Source organism: Periophthalmus magnuspinnatus, chromosome 7, assembly GCF_009829125.3.
Source record: "Periophthalmus magnuspinnatus isolate fPerMag1 chromosome 7, fPerMag1.2.pri, whole genome shotgun sequence".
NCBI classification, from domain to species: Eukaryota; Metazoa; Chordata; class Actinopteri; order Gobiiformes; family Gobiidae; genus Periophthalmus; species Periophthalmus magnuspinnatus.
In genome coordinates this window covers 33,763,007-33,783,617 of record NC_047132.1, presented here as the reverse complement: position 1 = coordinate 33,783,617, position 20,611 = coordinate 33,763,007, and the positions used below count along the sequence as shown (strand labels likewise).

General features: G+C 42.4%; 2 protein-coding genes across 2 annotated transcripts; one reads left to right on the top strand and one right to left on the bottom strand.

Annotated features, from left to right (window-relative positions):
• Positions 1-2,595: 2,595 nt before the first annotated feature.
• Positions 2,596-15,994, bottom strand: zgc:162200 (uncharacterized protein LOC558638 homolog). Its single transcript, XM_033969245.2, has 10 exons — positions 15,762-15,994; positions 13,815-14,101; positions 13,022-13,234; positions 12,805-12,957; positions 12,210-12,686; positions 10,651-11,478; positions 8,634-8,813; positions 7,940-8,091; positions 6,219-6,594; positions 2,596-5,406 (listed from the first exon to the last, which is right to left on the bottom strand). The coding sequence occupies exons 2-10, from the start codon at positions 14,064-14,066 to the stop codon at positions 5,401-5,403; spliced, it is 2,637 nt and encodes an 878-aa protein (XP_033825136.1). The 5' UTR covers positions 14,067-14,101; positions 15,762-15,994; the 3' UTR covers positions 2,596-5,400.
• A 189-nt stretch (positions 15,995-16,183) lies between these two features.
• apex2 (APEX nuclease (apurinic/apyrimidinic endonuclease) 2) lies at positions 16,184-20,195 on the top strand. Its single transcript, XM_033969251.2, has 6 exons — positions 16,184-16,384; positions 16,458-16,541; positions 17,062-17,242; positions 17,701-17,844; positions 17,941-18,010; positions 18,590-20,195. Exons 1-6 carry the CDS (start codon positions 16,270-16,272, stop codon positions 19,643-19,645), a joined length of 1,650 nt encoding a protein of 549 aa, XP_033825142.1. The 5' UTR covers positions 16,184-16,269; the 3' UTR covers positions 19,646-20,195.
• Positions 20,196-20,611: the final 416 nt, after the last annotated feature.

The following is a 20,611-nucleotide window of genomic DNA, read 5'->3' as shown; positions in this document are numbered from 1 at the left end:
AAATAAATAAATATAAACAGTTTGACAGTTTACAATGAACCTTTAGCACAGAGGCTATAAAACTTCAAACTTCACTTTAGGGAGATTTACCTCTGATCAAAAAATACATAAAAAACTAAAATGCACTTTTGTTCAAGACATGAAATTTGTTTTTCAGTCATTTACCTTTATTTTATTATTTTTTTCCACATTTTTGTGTTGCTTTGTTTAGTCCTGCTTTTTTTAAACTGTTAAGTAAAAATAAAACTGAAAAAACAAAACAAAAACATTAGGAACAAAATTAGCATCGTGGAGTTTGTATTGAGTCTGACTAAACGCTTAAAATGACCAAAACCGTCATAATTATTAATCATCACATTATAATTAAACTTTCTGACCAGCTGTCATTTAAACTACAGATTTAGACTTGATTTTAGACGTAAAAACAAGACGAGACTGGTTTGTTTTGAATTATTTCTGTTTAATTCTTGACAAATGACAAAGGTCGGAGGATGCGTCACAGCCGGGAGCGTGGACACTGCAGACGGTCAAAAGAGGAACATCAAATGTGCTGAAGAAGTGACCTCTTATTGCAGGAAACATAAATATTTAAATTATGTAACAAAGGTTTGCACGAGGAAAATAAATAGGTCTATAAATGCATGTACAGCCTTCAGTGTAATAACATCACAACAGTTCCACTTTTAGCACAAATCCTTGATAAATATTTCCATATATTTTACATCCAGCGTTTGTGCATAATTTAAACATCACCCGGCCTTTTGTTACAGTAACAGACACGTTTATGTTTATACACGAGCCAAAAGGTCAAAATATCTGTTTCCCACAATGCAATATTGAGGCGTTAAACTCTTCAAAGTGTTTAACGGTGATAAAAGTTCAGAGATTTGAGTCTTACATTTGTGACGGGTAAAAAACAAAAACAAATATAGAATAAAAAAACAAGGCACTAAAGCAAATCAGCAGGACTTTACTACAGGAAAAATAAAAGTTACACCATAAAATCTAGTTTATCTACGATTCCTAAAAAGAGCCACTGTCCGAAGGCGCGAACGATCATGAGCCGTCTCCAGGTCAACGGGGTTTTAAAGCTGCACTGCGGAACATTACGGCAGAGCAATGACATCGGACAAAGTTACAGGTCAGATCTGCGAAGAGGTGGCCATTAGAAGGATTTTTGAGCAGTAAAACATGTATCGTATTTTCCGGATTATAAGTTGCACTTTTTTTTCATAGTTTGTCCAGAGCTGCGACTTATAAGTGAAATTATTCAAATATATAATTTCACGTCTTCATCTTCTTCCTTTGGAGTGGGTGGAGTTTTTCAGAAGCGACACCGAGGACGAAGAATTCAATGGATTTATTGATTTGGAGTGAGATCCAGAGTAAACTTGTTGTTTTTTCTGCTTTATTTATCTGATTAACTGTTAATATCTTACGTTAACAAACCAGACACGTGTTCAGTTCTGTCTGTGCTTCATGGAGCTGAATAAATATCAGTACATCACACTAACGTAACACATTTATATTCAGCCTGTTGGTCCACATTTTATTATTATTATTAGAACTTGACTTAAAAGATAAAATGTCTTGGATTTTGTAAAATAAATTTCCCCAAAATGTGACTCATTCCAGTGCGACTTATGTTTTATGTGTTTTTTTCTTCATTATTATATTTTTTTTTGGCTGGTGCGACTTATAATCCAGAAAAAACTGTAATCGAATCAGGCAAAATACATGTAAATAAGTGTAATGCCGTACTGCGAAACATTCTAAACAAAGTAATGTCATCTCTATGGAGGCGAGTAGGTAGTGCGCCCGTCTCCAGAAAGGTTACACAGTGCAGCTTTAATAAAAATGCATTTTAAACAGTGCAAAAAAAAATTGTAAATCTCGACAAAACCATGATAAAAGTGTTTCTACTTTAAATAAACTCTGCGTTTCCACATTTTCAACTGTTTGATCTGACGTTTTATCGCAAGAGAATTTGATTTTTTAAAAGTAAAGCTTCAGATGAGACACGGAGCAGCAAAAACAAAACAAAAAAAAACAAATATGGATGATTGTAGATGGACGTCACTGGGATGAGACCATGCAGCAGAAATGAGCAAATCCTTAAATAGAAAAAAAACAAAAAATATCAAAGTAAAAGCTGTTGTTTTTCTAAAAGGAGGCACTGCACTCAACGGGATCTGCATAGTTTTCAAAGTACAACAAAATCAATTTTATCCGTTTGCATTTTGACCTGAGGTGACGTTTTTGACGAGGAATCTTTATCCGTCAGTTCAGTGGGACTTTTGGACTGGAGTTAAAGGGTTTGCTAGGCTAACCGCTAAGCTAACAGACGAGCTCGAGCCGTCCAACAGTTTAAGATGCGTCGGTCAGTAGAAAACAACCACGTGAGGCTGCATTGCACTATAGAACTACTCCTGCCGCGGGTTAAAACACAAATCTACTAAAAAAAACAGGCAGATTATTCACACAGGCTTCACAGGTTTAAAAGGCAAAAGGTTTAAAAACGTGAATCCTTCTGTCGCCGTCGTAAACTCGGCCTGTCACGATCACGACTGCGTCAGCTCAGTGCTTCAATGTGAAAGACGGATTTGAATGTTTTTATGACTCGGTTTATCGTGTAAAACTTTTCTTTGCACTTCTTGGAAACTCAACTACAGACGCACCAATCCAGCTTTTTCAGTTCCGATACAGATTTCGATACTATGGCTTTAAGAACGTGTCGATATATGAACCGATACCAGAGCAGAGACTGGAAACTGCATTTTATTTCCTTAAAACAAACTGGATTATTATTAAAAGATACGATGTCTGTTCTTGGTCTCGGATTTGCAAAATAAATTTCGACTTGTACATGTTTTTTTCTTCATTATTTAGTTTTTTTTTTTTTTTTTTTGGCTGGTGAGACTTATACTCCAGAGCGACGTATAGTCCGGAAAATACGGTTCTGGTTGGTCTCATAGTCTCATTACATCGATCTGTCCAACCAGGATATCGTCAGAAGCGATATCTGTAAGTCGATATCAGTAAATTCTCTTCAGCTCAGATGTTACGTTGATCTAAGAAAATTCTTTTATTCTTTCTGACTTTTATCACTCTATTTATCCCTTAGTCCAGTTCATGTTTTTAAATGACGTAAAATGAAAACCCTCATCCTGATTTAAGGTTATTCTGAGTCAAAATGATCTTAAGTTTGACACATGTGGTTTACGTGATCATTTCTATTTGCTAAACCGGTCACAATAATCACTATTTCTATTTATGGTTCAGTTTATAAACGATGGAACAGTAATTTTTTTGGGTCAATATTCATCGTGTTTAGTTTTTCTTTGCACTATTGGGAAACTATTGGTTATTTTTTGAGAATAAAATAAGATTTAAGCTGTAAAACTTTAGATTAAATAACTTAATTACAGACTCAAACTAACGACTAAAGTGTTTTTTTCTGCTGTTTATTTCTTGCAGCTCATGATTTTGAATATTATTGAAGATTTTAAATAGTTTAAATCTGCTCTTGGGTTTTTGTGTCAGTGGCATAAATTAAATTAGTTTCAATATTACTGAAGCAAAAGACGAAGTTTAAATCGATTTACGATTTGTCCAGCTGACGGATTGAAACTTTGTCTTTTGCTCTGGATCAGACCTGGACGACTGAGGGACACACAGACTTTTAATATTACAGTTTATCTTTTATATTTACTTCAGCGATATATCAAACCCTAACGCGTTATCCTGACAGTCCGTCTGTTGCACTTGAGTCTTTGTTGTGAGTCTTTGTCGCACTTGAGTCTTTGTCGTGAGTCTTTGTCGCACGTGAGTCTTTGTCGTGAGTCTTTGTCGCACGTGAGTCTTTGTCGCACGTGAGTCTTTGTCGCACGTGAGTCTTTGTCGCACGTGAGTCTTTGTCGCACGTGAGTCTTTGTCGCACGTGAGTCTTTGTCGCACGTGAGTCTTTGTCGCACGTGAGTCTTTGTCGCACGTGAGTCTTTGTTGCACGTGAGTCTTTGTTGCACGTGAGTCTTTGTTGCACGTGAGTCTTTGTTGCACGTGAGTCTTTGTCGTGAGTCTTTGTCGTGAGTCTTTGTTGCACTTGAGTCTTTGTCGTGAGTCTTTGTTGCACTTGAGTCTTTGTCGTGAGTCTTTGTCGTGAGTCTTTGTCGTGAGTCTTTGTCGTGAGTCTTTGTCGTGAGTCTTTGTCGTGAGTCTTTGTCGTGAGTCTTTGTTGCACTTGAGTCTTTGTCGTGAGTCTTTGTCGTGAGTCTTTGTCGTGAGTCTTTGTCGTGAGTCTTTGTCGTGAGTCTTTGTTGCACTTGAGTCTTTGTCGTGAGTCTTTGTCGTGAGTCTTTGTCGTGAGTCTTTGTCGTGAGTCTTTGTCGTGAGTCTTTGTCGTGAGTCTTTGTCGTGAGTCTTTGTCGTGAGTCTTTGTCGTGAGTCTTTGTTGCACTTGAGTCTTTTTCGTGAGTCTGTTACACTCGAGTCTTTTTCGTGAGTCTGTTGCACTTGAGTCTTTGTCTGTTGCACTTGAGTCTTTTTCGTGACAGGCCGAGGCTCAGCGCTCACTGCACTTCAGGGACCAAATACTGATAGTGGTTTAACACAAAACAATTCTTCATGAAACAGGATCTAAGATGGAGGATCTAAGATGGAGCTACTTCAGACAAGACAAAATCAGTGACTTCACAAAAGCGATGAGCAGCGTCAGTCTCTTCATCCGACTCCAGGGGGCGGGTTTCCCGTAACAAGAGGAAACCCATCGGACTGAATGAGAGAGTTTAACTTTAAAGCAGACTTATTATGCAAAACCAACTTGTCAGAGATTTGAACCGTGTTGTAGCGGTTTCCTTTTCTCTTTTAACCTCGCAAAGTTGTTTTTGGAGTGATTCGTGCACGTTTGAGCAATATTTAATCTCATTTTCAAGACGCTATTTTGACTATCAACCTGTTTTAACCGCCACCAATACTTCCTTCACCAATTTTATTTTCTTAAATCGATGATACACGTAGGATTCGGCAGCGTTGCGTCGTCATTTTGGTAATAATGAAAAGAAAAATCGTAGGAGGGGCCGACAACTTTTACGTTTACGGCGACGTCAGCTCCCACCGGGCACCGCAGTCTTTACTACGTGATTTATTAAGTCGTTTTAAATGAATATTATGACTTAAAATGTGCAAATTATACCATAACGATCCACGGGTGTCGTAGATTCTAACTATAGAACAGGCTCAAGCACAATAGGTCTTCTTTAAAAGGTCCATGTTGGGGAATGTGTCACCAGATCAGGGATGAACAGGGTCTTGAGTCGGGGGAGGAAGGAGGAGGAGCCAGGAGTCAACATGAAGACACGTCCTTATGAAGAAGTGGGGAGCTGAAGTAATGGAAGGAGTGTTTCAGCGCTACAGAGACGAGGTGGAAACAGACAGAAACAGATTTAGTACAAAAACAACAACACAAGAGGCAACAAAAGTAATCACAATATGTCACTGTGTGTGTTTTGTGCGTGTTTACTGTGGCTTTATCGACGTCGGGAGGATTTGGAGTGTGAGCTGCGAGCCCTCGTGCCTTGATAAGCCTTACTCCCTTTGTTTGAAAATGCCTGCGTTTCATCAGTGACTCTGTTTGTTGACGCTGACGCTCTGTGTCTGGACTCTCTACACGCCGCGCTGTTCTTCCCTCTTCCCCGTGGATTGTAAACATTAGCCTCATGCACTTCGGGGAAATTCGCCTTCATCAACGCGTCTAATCGTGACGTGATCGGACACGGCGCCGCCTGGACGGAGCTGGACCTCTGAGGCTGCTGCTGTTTTCTACGCACAGAGTTATCAGCCCAAGCTTCAGACTTGTTAGCATTAGCGTTAGCGTTAGCGTTAGCATGCACACTCACACTTTTAGTGGAGGTTAGACTTTCACTGGAGGAGGAAAATAAGGAGGATTTGAGGTCGGAGGCTGGTACGACGCGAGCGGAGATAAACGTGTCCTGACGCATAGGGACTGAAGCTCTGCGGTTTGAGGGGCCGCTCTTTGCGTTATGACCTTCTATGACCACGACGTCACTCCTGACCGAGCTCACGGAGGTTTTACGCTCCGCACACGGCGCCGCTGCTGCGACGCTGCGGCTCCTAATGAAGGTGGCGTCTCTAGGGACAGTGCGCCCCCTGCCGGACCTGTGTCCCGGGGCAGAGAGCTCAGAGGGCGGGTCGGTTCTTACTGGGCTCGTGTGCGGGCTCGCGTGTAGGCTCCGCGTCAGGGCTCGGAGGTGGTGCGTCGCCATGGCGGGGACGCTGTTGCCGGGGACGGGGCTGGCTCGGGGGCTGCTCCTCATGGGGGTCCGTGCGGGGCTGGCTCGGGGGCTGCGGGCGGCGCGGCCCGATTTCGCGGCGAGCTCTTTCGTGCGGGAGCGGCGTGGGCTGCTGTTCAGACTGTGAGGGGACATGGGCGCGGCCTCCAGGTCCTCCAGCCGCTGGGTCAGGGCCAGTTTCTGCTGGATGGCCATCCGCAGCAGAGAGTTCAGAGTTTTCTTCTCATCCTCCGCCGCCGCCAGCTGCCTCTGCATCTCGTCCAGCTGAGTGACGTACTGATCACACCTGTGAGACACACACCGTGAGCACGCCGCATGCACAAGCGCCACAGAGTTAAACGACCGGGCGAACGTCTGGACACACCCTCTCAGTGATTATTTATTTTAGATACAAACAGAAGACATCAAACATAAGAAGCTACGTACAGGGAATATATCATTTTAAAATATAGTAGAGTTATTTAAGTTAAGTTGTTCTTTGCTACATACTTCCATATATCTTACTTCACATATTTGACGTCTTCTGTGTGTTTATAAAACGTAAAAAGTTGTAAAAATAAAGAAATAAGAGGGTGTGTCCAAACGTTTGACAGGTCGTGTTTGTTAGATAAACACAAACCCAACACTGTAGATTCAAACCCATGTTATTACTGAATGCATTTTATAATTAAACATTAGTAAATTAAACCAAAGTCAAAGAATGTCAGTCACACAAGATGCAATAACTCCAAACATCCACATGAGGGCACCAAAACACACTTCTACAGTGAAGCAGCAGCTCGACTGAAGCTCTAATCCTTCATGTGCCTCCTGTGAGAGACACGTTCACACCCCTCAAATCCTCTCAAATAATCATTAAATATCACCTTTTCAGAACAAATACGGAACAAAAACTGAAAACAAAACAGAGAATAATGTCCTGGACCAGCAGGTGACCAGCAGGTGACCAGCAGGTGACCAGCAGGTGACCAGCACGTTCAGAAGAGATTAGTGATGAGTGAGGAACATGTGGTTTGTCTTCACCATGACGCAGCTCTCTGTCCTAACCGCTCCCCCCTCGAGACGCACGATACGGCTCTTTCAGATCTGATACCGATTTAGACACTACGGCTTTAAGTGTCTGTCGATTCCCGATACCAAACGATACCAGAGACTGAAAATAACATTTAAACAAAAATAAAATAAGACAAACCTGATCTAAATGTGTCATGTCGCTGGTGTTGCTTTGTATAAATAAAAGTTCAAACATTAGACTTTTTGGGTCAAATACTAACAATAAATAGTCTTAAAACATCGATTCACACGTCCAACCAGGAGATCGACTCAACCGATATTTGGAAGCAGATACTCAATCCCAGTATCGGCTCCCAGTATCGGCTCTGTGGATCCCAAGTCCCGCTCGCACAAGGGCGAAGCACGTGGGCTCTAATCTTCACGTGACCCTGACCGTCCTCGCCGCACTAAGTATTATAATCAGATTAAAGGAGTGACAAGAGGAACGGAACAAAACGACCAGACCAGGTAAAGAACGACATGTAAACTCAATCAGACTCAGAACATACGAGGTTCACGTCCCACAGACAGAACTCGAGAGGGTCACGTCCCACAGATAAAGGTCTGAAACGCCTCACCGACTGGCGAACATGACTCTGAGCGAGGAGAAGGTGGCGGCGTCTTCTTTCAGCGCCTTCAGCTCGTTGCGGAGTCTCACCATCGTCTCAGACACCATGCCTTTTTCTGTCTCGTACTTGGTTTTGAGGTTGGACAAAGCGAGTTCTGCCGTCTGAGAATCAGGGAAACAAACACTTTTTGTTTAATAAACTGTTTTAATTAGATTTTAACAGAAACATGAGGGAAAACATTAGAATGAATAAAAAAAGTTAAATAATAAAAGATAAATAAAGTTTCAGAGTCATGTTTTACCACTGATATTTTAACTGTTCAGAATCAATAAAACCTGGTAGAATTTGGACTAAACTAAATCTGTATTAAAGAGATTGACGTGACCTTTGACCCTTGAACTCAAATACCTCAAATACAGAAAAGTAGCTGAATTAACACTTGTCACATGATCAAGAAGAGGAAGGAAAAACCACAGCTAAAAGGCTCCAGTCTGGACACATAAGATCTATACTTAAGTCTAAAGTTGGATTATTACAGATTAGTTTTAAGGTAAAAATCTGTGAATGTAAAGCAATAAGAGAAGTCAAAATAAAATATATGAAAAAATATCAGTGCTAGTTTGAGCCTGAAGGTGGATCCTTGAGTTTCTCATGTTTTCAAACTTTAAATGACACGTTTAAAGCGGCGCTCGCTGACACTCGCCTGTTTGTTTGCCTTCAGCACAGTCCTGAGCGTCGCGATCTGCTCCCTCTTGGTGCTCAGGAGCGACTTGAGTTTCAGGACCTCCTCCATCAGGCTCTCGGTGTCGCGCTCGGCCTCCACGCTGGCACTGAGCCCGGAGTACGGCATGGCCCCCTGCTGACGACACACGTCTACTGCCACCTGTGGTCAGAGAGAGGAATTACACGTTAAAGAGACTCAGACTCACAGTTTAGATTATTATTATTATTATTATTATCTACTTGAATTGTCATTTTGCCTCTTAAAACTACACTTTGTAATTTTTCTGGTGGCTAGTTTATTTGCCTGACAACATATCTATCTCCATGGCGACAAACATTACCAAATTACAGGTCAAAACTGTGGAGAGGCGAGTCCGCTCTCAATAGAACATATTTTCATTACTGAGCAAAACAAATCCCTGTTAATAAATGACAGATAGATGAGTTTAATCAATGCCATACTGCGGAACATTCCAAACCAATATAACATTTCCACTGCGACAAGAAAAGTTACATAGTAGAGCTTTAATACACAGAGTCTCTAACTGTTTTCTTAAAGGATTCTTTCTTTTTGTCGAGCGTCGACTTTGAACTGTGATAATCTGCTCCATTCAAACACAGGCCCACGTGCCGCCAAAGCGCACAGCCTGCAGCGGATTTGGGGCTGAAGTTCAGGGAGTCGTCTGATCTGGTAATTAGCTGCTTCACGCCGTTTTCACACGGAGGACACAGGCTGAACGCTCAGGAAGTGTAAGGGTTTGTAATTATATTTGCAAAACATGTTTAAAAACTGGGATTATGAACATTTGAAATAACCCTGTGAGCATTAAGGTTTGAACAGGTAGAACTACGTATTTATTTAAAGAGGATATTGATATTTGTGCCAATCAGTGATGGAGAGTAAAGTACAAGTTAAAGAGCTCATATTTCACTATTCTCTGATCTGTTCTAATGTTTCCTCGTCACACACAGACCTGGAGTTGTGTTTTGTTTCATTGTCACATGTTTCACACACAAACCTGCAGATTTAGGCTGAGTTCTTCTCTCAAACTGAAAACACTCTGTTCCACCTTGTGATGTCATCATGTGGTGATACAGGAAGTGCTCCACTGTGTTTTTAAACTCCACACACCTTCATTTATAGAATCATTTGGATCATTTCAGTCCTGGAGTTGTCACTTATCACGACTGAACTAAAGGTAAAAGGAGGAGTTAACTTGGAAAACTACCACTTGATGACATCACAAGGTGGAACAGAGCGTTTTGAGTTTTGTTGATGTAACAGACTAATAATAAAGTGTGACTCAAACATGTGTGAATGAAACAAAACACAACTCCAGGTCTGTTTTTGAGGAGGTTTTAAAACACGACTTAAAGCTACAAGAGTTAATTTTGTGTAATATTTACTTCAGTACATTTTACAGTGTGTACTTTTTCCTTTTACTACACTACATTTGAGAGCAGTATCTGTACTTTCTACTACATTACATTTTTTAACAGGACTGAAAAGTAAAAGTATTTTTCATTTGATTTGAGGGTTATTTTTACCGTGTTTGTGGAAACATCCTGACTAAAGTTTTCGAGTTCAAGCTTCGACTTTGAGCAAAAACTAAAGTAAATAAACAAAAATCTTAACAAAAAATAAGAAATTGATTTGTATTGTTACTGTGACCAAAATATGCGTCATTTTGAATCAATTTTACTGTAATACTTTATCAAAATCTGTGAAATACTTTTACTTTTTACTCTTTAAGTGCATTTTTAATCGGTACTTAAATAGAGTTACTTAAGTAAATTTTTTCATATGATACTGAGTAACTTTACCACAATATCTGTACTTTTACTTAAAATGAGCTGCCCCAGTGATAAAAGTACTGTATTTTTTTAATTCTATTGCAGTACTTTGTGCAGTTCCCTGTTTGTCCACTGTGCTCTCACTGGAGCTGATGAGTTTTATATAAATATTTCTCTTGTGCAGTAATGGTACATTTTCTTACCCGGAGGTGTTTGATCTGGCAGCGTATGACGGCCACCAGGTTGCGCACATTGGAGGGGTCCCTGAAGTCCAGCGTGGGGGACCCCGGGCAGCTGGAGGACTCCCCACTGGTCCCGCAGCTGTCCACCTCGCCCATGAACTGCAGCGCCGCCGCTTTGGAGATGAACGTTTCATCTGGGCGCTTCTTCGGGACGCTGTGCTGAGGGTGGACTAGCCTCCGCCCGCTGCCCCCGCCTCCTCTGTAGTAGTCCAGAGTCACTCGTTTGGGCGTGATGTTGTTGCAGACGCAGATGTGGTGGTAGAGGTTGGACAGCTCCTCGGAGAAGGCGAGCAGCTCTTCCTGTGCGACGCTCAAATGCCCCTCTGAATCGATGGCCACTTTCCTCGTGGCCCCGATCTCCTTCTCCAGCTCGGTGATGCGTTCTTGGTCTTGTTTGCTGGACTTGATGCAGTGCCTGATTTTATCTGCGAGCTCCTGAGCCTCAGACCTCCATCGCTCCTTCTCCTGTTTGTATCTCTGCTCCAGGTTGTTGTACCGGGCTCCTGCTTGAGACAGCTCATCTCTGAGTTTCAACAGTTCTTCGCTGGCGGCTCGCATCCTGGCTTCAAGCACCTCCTTACTCTTGGTGTCCACTTCATAGTCAAACACTTCTCCGTTCTCTGGTTCGTCTCCTCCCGTTTTGGGGCGAGAGCCGTTCCTCACGGCCTCCAGCTCCCGGGTCAGAGCCTCCACCTTGTCCTCGTGTTGACTCAGAGCCTGTTTGGACATCACCAGCTGCATCTGAAGCTCCTCCACTTTACTGGTCAGGCCTGATTTCTCTCGTTCAACCTGCAAAAAATATACAGTTTTAGAATGATGCTTACAATGGACGGGACGAGATCTGGAGCCACGAGACGAAAAAGAAGAAAAAAAAAATGACACGGGCTTGAAAAATGACCTCTTGAGTTTTTAGTCTGTGTATTTACATTTGGATTGGACAAAAAGGATTAAGTGCTGACGAGGTGCAGCTCTTCAGAAGCTGTAGCTCCAAAAAGCAGGTTTAGAACAAAATTATTAAATAAAATAAATGAAATGTTTGCAACACCACACTTGTGAACTGGATAATTCATTTATTTTACATTATGTCAAAATCTCGTCTCGTCTCGTGAACCTGATCTTGTGTCTTGGTTTTGTGGAAATTGTATCTCGCTCCATCCCTAATTCTTACAATAATATTATGTATTATTAGTTTATGTAGTACTATATATTTGTATTTTTTAAAATGTATTATTTATTTTTATACACAAACAGAAGACATCAGATATATAAAGTATGATATATGGAATAATGCAGTAAAGAAAAAACTTAAATAACTAAATAGTAGTTTATATTCAAATCCTCACGTGTCCTCCCCTTTGCTGAAAAATTTAACTTTTTTTCTTTATTGCATAATTCTTTACATCTTGCTTCATGTAGAAAGTAGTAAAAATATATAAAAAAACTGAATGAGAGGGCGGGTCCAAACCTTTGACTGGTCGTGGTATGAAACATATTCATCACTGAAGTCACTGAATTCTTACCTGTAAAAGTTGCTGTTTTAGTTTCTGGCTGTCAGAAAAGTGCAGCTCGCTCAGGAGGTCGGACACCAGCCCAGAAGCCGGAGCTCGCCGCGGCCCCGAGCGGTGGACGAGGCCGTTAGCTTTGGAGCCCGCAGAGTGAGGAGGGTTAGCAGAACCGGGAGTGGACCCAGGACTGTTGTTAAAGGCAGAGTCCTGCTCCTCTCCCTCAGCGTCTCCGCCCTGACCCTCCTCCTGACCGTCGTCCAGGTGGTCCAGATGTAGCTCCAGGTTGGACTCGAAGGGGTTGAGGGTCAGGGCAGAGAGCTCCCTGCGCAGACAGTTCTTCTGCTCCCGCTCCTCACTCAGAGCCTCCAGAGCCTCGTCCAGCTGCCGCTCCGCGATCTCCTTCAGCCGCGCCGCCTCGTCCAGCTGGGCCCTCAGCTCGTCCTGCTCCTCGCTCCTCTGCGTCAGCTCCAGCTTCATGGTCTCAAACTCCACCTACAAAAGGTCAAAGGTGAGTCAAGAATGTGTTTTTAGTTTTTAGAGAGTCAGCTGCACGTTTGTGTTTAATTTTTAAAGTGTCTGGACTAAACCATTGTGTGAGAAATGGGCGCACCTGGTTTTCCTTCAGCACAGACACTTGTTTTTGCAGAGATGTGTTTTCTTCTTCTAGTTCACTGTTGTCCTGTAGCTGTCGCAGCTCTCGCACTTTAAACTCCTTCATTTCGTCTCTCAGATGGCCTTTCTCAGCCTCCAGACATTCACACTCCTGTGGACGCAGTGAGTCATTACAGCTGATCCAAACTAATACAGATATTGATCAGAGCTCAGACCTTCTTTAACTGAGTGGACAGAACGGCCAGTCTGTCGATCTCAGCGTGAGCGTTACTCAGAGCGAGTCTCGTCTGCTTTAGCTCCGCCTGTATCTCCTCCATCCTTGTTGCCATGGCAGCCTCTTTGGAGGCAGTTTCCTGCAGTAAGCTTTCCTCACGGCATTCTCCATCAGCAGCTGCACGCTTTTGGCTGCTCACAGAATCTGCAAACGCCTGAAAGTAAAAACATGAAAATAAAGAAATAAACAACTGTAATGTTCTTTTGTGTTAAAGTAAAAACACAAACACAGTGACTCATGAGCTCAGTGACTCAGAAAATATGAACTAAATGAACATGTTTCATTCACACTTAAATAAACATCATGTTATGGTTATATAATCTCAAACAGATGGGGTCATTCTTCAGTTATTACACAGTCAAAGCCGAGTGAACTGCCAAGAAATTGGCTTTATAGAAATTATGTAAAATAGATTAAACTCTGAACCAGTGTCATAACAGAGTGATAAACAGCTTTGAACAATCGAACACAAGCCCGCCTTTGTGTCCTGACACATTTAACAAATAGGAACAATCTTATTACTGAAACACAAAAAGATCATCAACTCTGAGGCCCAGTGCATAATAACTCCATTTTAACTGATGCATTTAACTAGATGCAAATTATCCTTCTATCTGTTATTAGAAACATTTGCATTACTTTCTTAAACAAATCATCAAGAATAAAACATCTGAGAACCTGAGAACAAGCATTAGATTCATTCCTTATTTAATGATGATGTACAGTGTGCTCACCTCTCTGAGCTGCTGCAGCTCCACTTTGAGCGTCTCATGTTCCTCTTCCAGTTGTCTGTGCTTCATCTTCAGGGCAGAGCTTTCCTCCAGCACCACCAGCCCATACCGCGCAGCCTGCAGCTTCTCCTCTGTGGCCTCCTGAAGCTCCAGAGTCAGCCGGAGCACTTCAGATTTCAGGTCTCCGCTTCCCGGCTCCATCTCCCCGTCTCCGGGCACTGCGTCCGCGCCGGGATCCGCGTCCGCCTCCAGCATGGCTCTCTCCGGTTTACTCCACTGGCATCACTTCACTGCAACAACAGATGTAATCAACCAGTTTTTCTCAGTTCCCAGAGAGACTTTGGTGTTTTTTCATTGGAATAATGTAATCTCATATCATTTCTGTTGTGCAGTGTCCATTTATATTTTTTAAGCTGTCCTTTTTGCTCAGTATAGTTACTTTTTGTGTGGCCAATATATCCCATGTTTTTCAAGCCTATAGGGGGCTCCACAATCCATATTAATTAGAGATACGGCCAACGTTTACTAATTAGGGTCAGAAATTATATTAAATGCCACGACCTTAATTAGCATAATGTTACTACAGCTGAGTAAGCGAAAAGAGAAGGACAAAAAACTAAATGTAGCGCACATATATTATAATGTAATAAACAAAGTGGACAAGGAAACAGCAGAAGGAAGGGTCATTTATAATTGATTAGCCCAGTCTGGGTGGGGCCGCGTGTGCTCTTATGTCTCCAAACCCCCATTACTGGCCCAAAAGCAAGAGCCAGCCAGCACATGTCAGGCTGCTCAGGATGGAGGCTTATTAAAGCGTTCTTAACCCGCATCAGCTGCCTCCAAACCAAAACAGCAGGTTCATTTCACGCTTTCTGTCAGTGTAGCTCTAGTCCTGACATAAGGCAAAGCAAGTTTATTTATACACCAGGTCATTCAAACTGCTTTACAGAATAAGAAAGACATTAAAAGCACAATAATCACAACTAATTATCATAAAATTAACATTAAAGAGAAAAGTGCAGAATAAAACCCTTTCAGTCACAAGCAGCTAAACAGAACCGTCTGAGTCTGGATTTAAACATTGTCAAAGTCGAGGCCTGTCTCACATCTTCAGGAAAAATGTTCCAGGTTTTAACTGCACAAAACTGAAACAAGGACTAAACGAGGACTAAACAAGGATTACACCAGGATTACACCAGGAGTAAACCAGGAATAAACCAGGAATAAACCAGGACTACACCAGGACTACACCAGGAATAAACAAGGACTACACCAGGACTAAACCAGGAATAAACCAGGACTACACCAGGACTACACCAGGACTACACCAGGACTACACCAGGACTACACCAGGACTACACCAGGACTACACCAGGACTACACCAGGACTACACCAGGACTACACCAGGACTACACCAGGACTACACCAAGAATAAACCAGGTCTACATCAGGGGGCCGGTCCCTGAAGTCCTCCTCATGTGAGATGGTTCATGTGGCTCATGTGGGAGATGTTCTTTGGTGCTGGTCCATGGAGCAGAGCTGCTTTAAAGTCTCTGAGCCACAGGAGCAAGTGCAGAGACATAACTCACGCCTTCACGGGCATGTTTCTCTGAATAATAAACATTCTCACATGGATAATCTGCATAAACCAACTCAAACTGCGCCTAAAATGACCATCAGACAGGGAGCGGGAGACTCATTGGCCTAATTTGTGTGACTAATCGCATTTGGGCTTTTTGCGACGTCAAACAGTCAGAGGATGTTAGCTAGCACGGTTAGCACGGTTAGCATCTTTGTGGTTAGCTCATTTACACAGACACATGCCTCAAACTCGTCTCATCAGCCCCTGTCCCACTCATCACATTCTCATCCTTAAACCTCACTTGATGCTGGAGGAGCTCTTTAATCAGAAAACCCCACCTGCCTGAGGACAGATGGAGGCAGCTCACCCATAGATGTAAATAAAGGCGCTCCACCCGCGGCTCCACTGCGCGCGCCTCTTTCTTCCTCCGGGACTGACACGGGACGTACGGAGGCTTGTGCCCTAAGTGTGGACGCCTGGTTTAGCCGCAGACGGTCGCCCCTGCCCTTCCTCCACCCGTGAGCTTCTCTCGTTTCAGTTTCAGCTCGGGAGGCGAGGCCGTGTGTCAAAAACGCGCCGAAAACGTGACAGCACCATTACGCACTCTAGCGCGCGAAAGAGAGACTGCAACCGACACAAAACTACCCACAGAAAACTATAAGGGAATGAATTAAAATCACCACCAACAATCAGCTATACTATCTCTTTGAAATGGTGTTATAAATGCAAATAATTACCAAAAAAAATTAAATATGTTTGGAATAATTACTAAAAAAACTTCCGGCTTTTACTCACGTGACTTCCGGTTTACTTCCGGGTGCGCTCTCGCTCAGAAAAAAAACTGAGATTAAATAATAAAACTTCACAATTACACAATGAAGATCGTCACATGGAACATAAACGGTATAAGAACGTTTCGAAGTGGCATTAAAAAAGCACTGGACTCACTAGATGCAGATATCATTTGCGTTCAGGAAACAAAGGTTACGAGTAAGTCACGTTTCAGAAACAAACTCGCTCCATCCACAGACGTCCTCCTCACAAATGTGTCTTTTTTCCTCAGGAGACCTGCTCGACGAAAGAACAGCGATTGTGGATGGATACAGCTCCTTTTTCAGCTACAGTCGAGGGCGGAGCGGGTATTCAGGTACGAGGCTGGAGCCAAACATTTGTTGTTTATTTTTAGCCGCACCTGTCAGATTTTTAATGATGGGACTTTCAGCTCCGGTCTGGGATCCGAATCTTTTGGATCCCTTCTCTTCAAAGAGCCGTTCAAAAGACTGTCTCTTTTACTATTTATGGATATGACAGAATATGAGAACTCATTTTAACAACAAACTAATCACAGAGACATGATCCAGGCTCAGATGGTTCAGACTGAGAGTGGAACGAGTTTACCCTATGGAATTATGAAAAGCCAAATACAATCTTGCACTACAATAATAATAATAGCTGGTATTATAATCCCAAATCTCTTTTTTGTGCACAAATCTCTCCCTCGTGTCGCCTGCTCTGCTTCTGGGCTGATTCTTGTGTTGGTTCAGTGTAAAAACTCATACATAATTAGAAATAAAAATATTCAGTTCTTTTAAATAAATGAGATTCAAAAGAGTCGACTCGCTCATGAACGTCACATCACTACAGCTTTTGTTTTGGGGCTTTCATAGGCGTCGCCACTTACTGTAAAGACCGGGCCACTCCATGTGCAGCAGAGGAGGGGCTCACGGGGCTCCTGACGAGCCACGATGGAGCCGTGGGATGTTATGGAGATCAAACAGGGTTTTCAAATGAGGAGCTTCAACTTTTAGACAACGAGGGACGTGCCGTCATTACACAGCACCAAGTCACGTAAGACTTAGGGTCCTGTAAGTGCAGCAGGAGTGTGAACAAATGTCTGTTACTTAAACATAAACATTGAGATTAAAACTCAGATTCTGAGAGACATTGACTCAAGTGTCTGCTCCATGTGAACAAACCATAAAAACAATAACTCTATTTTGTCTTTTTGCCATTTTCTACAGGTATTATCAATTAATACAATTCATACTGGATTTAATAAAGGAGGGAGGGATTCATATAACACTTGTATAGTACTTTTTATGACACTCAGAGATGCTTCACACAGTTCACGATACAAAGAGTAAACTCGACTCTGATGACTTTTTCAAATGGGCACCTCTGTTTATATATATTTTCGATGTGTTTTTCTATCTTCAGTCTTGATTTTTATTTGTACATTTACATTAGACAGTCAGAGTTGTCAGAGACAATGATGAGATTATGTTTTTTGTTTTTTTATTTATCAGATCTGAAGATGGAACTGAACTCATCACTGTAATAAACGTGTACTGTCCAAGAGCTGATCCTGAAAAACCAGAGAGGAAACAGTTCAAGCTGCAGTTCTACAAACTCCTTCAGTCCAGAGCAGAAGCCATTTTAAAGAGTGGAAGGTGAAGCACTGGTTAAAATAACTTTCACCTATGATTATATGTAACACTAAATATGATTACACAAACTGGAATCCACTTTACCCATTCTCTTCACAGTCATGTGATTGTTTTGGGGGATGTAAACACGTCTCACAGGCCGATCGATCACTGCGACCCCAGTGACATCGTAAGTACAGTGTCTCTTCCTATTGTAATTTAAATAAATACTCTAGTTTATGTTTGTGTGATCATTCAGTCGTCCATGTAGGATCCACAGTCAAAGAAAAAGTCAATTTTGTCAACTGGACATAGGCCTAACAAAACTATAAACGATAATATGGAAACTAATTTATGCCACTATTGTTAAATAAACAGCAGAGAAACACTTCAGTCTTTATGCTCATCGAAGCTGCTTCTTCAGTTCAGTGCTGGTTCACTGTTTGACCAGAAGAGGGCGCTAGTCCATTTACAGAATCGACTTTTTCTTCTACTTCTCTAGTTTTGTCTAGTTTATGTTTTAAAAGGTTAAGGAAACTGCCGCACACTGTCTCACTCTTGATTCAATTTTATTCTTACAACGTTTCGGTAGCTCTGACCTTCCTCATGTACCTGAGACAGTGTGCGGGAGTTTCCTTAACCTTTTAGACCAAGTGCTTTTTCTCCTACGCACCTGTCGTCCAGTCAGGTGTGCAGAGTCTACACAGAAATGATCTAGTTTACGTTTTGCCTTTGCGTCTTTCACCTAAACCTACTTTGTCTCACTTAGGATGACTTTAAAGAAAACCCCGGGAGGAAATGGCTGAACAGATTTCTACACTGTAACCACGACGACCAAGACGGAGGCGACGAGGACCTGGATGAAGAACAGGAAGCTCCTGAGACTCACTCTGAGGGAGGAAAGTTTGTGGACATGTTTCGTTTCTTCCACCCGACCCGCCTCAATGCGTTCACGTGTTGGTCAACGATGACGGGCGCCAGGCAGACCAACTACGGCACTCGTATTGATTATATATTTGCTGATTGTGAACTGGCTAAAGAGCAGTTTGTGGGAGCGGATATCATGCCTGAAGTGGAGGGATCTGACCACTGCCCGGTGTGGGGAGAACTGCGCTGCTGTCTCCTCCCTAGTCCCAAGCCTCCCCCGTTCTGCACACAGTACCTCCCAGAGTTTACCGGAAAACAGCAGAAGCTCTCTCGCTTTCTGGTGAAGATGGATCAGAAGATGCCTCAGTCGGACGGTAAGGCGGAGTTACCTGGTTCTCAAGAAGAGGACGAGAAGAGAGAGAATTTAAACCCAAGAGGTCAAAAGCGGCCCGCAGATTCAGCTCTTCCAAAAGCGAAAAAAAACAAGATTACAAAGCCTCATGGAAACCTGCTCGCGTTTTTCAAACCCAAGACTGCTAATGTTGTTTCTCCTGTTGAACCTACTGATAAGCAAAGTGAAAATAATCTCAATCAGGACGAGGTGAACTCAACCCCGAACCCGCCGGTCACACACAGGGTCACAGATACCGCAGGAGTGTGCCCCAGCCGTGAGTCGGAGGAAGACAAACACAACGTCAGAGCAGACGGTTTAACCTCGCACGCTCCGACTCACGCCTCAGATTCCAAAAAAGGCTCAGTGTTTTGGAAGTCCGTGCTGAAGGGTCCTCCACCCGCTCCGTGCTGTAAGGTCCATGGGGAGCCGTGTGTCCTCCGCACCGTGAAGAAGGAGGGGCCAAACGTGGGCAAACAGTTTTTTGTGTGCGCCCGTCCTCAGGGCCACGCCTCCAACCCCGAGGCGCGCTGTAACTTCTTCTCCTGGGTTGAGAAGGGAAAATGAAGCGCTGCACATAAATAAATACTGTCGTTTATCAGCAGAATTTCAGATTTTTGAATGTGATGACGTCTTACTCCCAGGTGGGGGCAGACTTCCCTGTTGATTACGTTGTGCTTTGCCACGAAAAATCCAAAATGTAAATTCACACATACTGAACCTGATCATTTCTGTTAGTAACTAGACCGTATCACAGTTTGAACGATTTTAGCCCCATCTGTGCTCAATGTGACGTCATCGGCCTGTGGAATGTGGTGACGTCGTCTGAAACGCAGCAGTATTACCTCACACCTCAGACACGCCGTCGAGCCCATTGTTTATAGTTTTCTAAAATAATAAAAGACAATATTTTTTTTAATATGCAGAGTCCAGTTTGGTCTGTTTGAACCGTGCGACTGTAGGAGGCTGATGTGACTCTGCCACTAGGTGGCAGTAGGAGCATTATGTACCATCGAGTAGCACAGAGGGATAAAACAGACTTTTTCAACAGGTTTTATTGTATTTCCAGCTGCAGATTGTTACCATAACGACCACAGAATGTGTTGCATCTACAGCGCCAATGGTGGAACGTAATGAAGCAGGAAAGTACAGATACCTCAGATTTATACTCACGTACATTTTACTTGAGTACATTTGAGAGCAGTATCTGTACTTTCTACTCCACTACATTTATGAACACGACTGAAAAGTAAAAGTTTTTATTGAGTGAGACCTGCTGAAAAGCCTCAGGGTTTATTTTTAACATGTTCAGAGTTTGAACAAAACAAAAATATACAAATAAAAATAGAAAAAAACTATCGATTCAGTTGTTTCTGTTGAACAAAATTCACCAAAATCACCACATTTGAAACTTTATAAGACTCAAAATCTGTGATAAATACTTTTGCTTTTTACTCTTTAAGTGCATTTTTAAACAGGTACTTAAATACTTTTACTTAAGTAGATGTTTTCATGTGATATTTTTCTTTTACT

Coding starts and splice junctions, on each gene's coding strand:
- apex2 (XM_033969251.2), top strand. CDS start 16,270: ATGAAGATCGTCACATGGAACATAAACGGTATAAGAACGTTTCGAAGT. Junction 16,542..17,061: donor AGGGCGGAGCGGGTATTCAG/GTACGAGGCTGG, acceptor GGGCTTTCATAG/GCGTCGCCACTTACTGTAAA. Junction 18,011..18,589: donor ACTGCGACCCCAGTGACATC/GTAAGTACAGTG, acceptor TGTCTCACTTAG/GATGACTTTAAAGAAAACCC.
- zgc:162200 (XM_033969245.2), bottom strand. CDS start 14,066: ATGCTGGAGGCGGACGCGGATCCCGGCGCGGACGCAGTGCCCGGAGAC. Junction 13,235..13,814: donor AGCTGCAGCAGCTCAGAGAG/GTGAGCACACTG, acceptor TTTTACTTTCAG/GCGTTTGCAGATTCTGTGAG. Junction 8,092..8,633: donor TGCTGAAGGCAAACAAACAG/GCGAGTGTCAGC, acceptor CCTGATTCTCAG/ACGGCAGAACTCGCTTTGTC.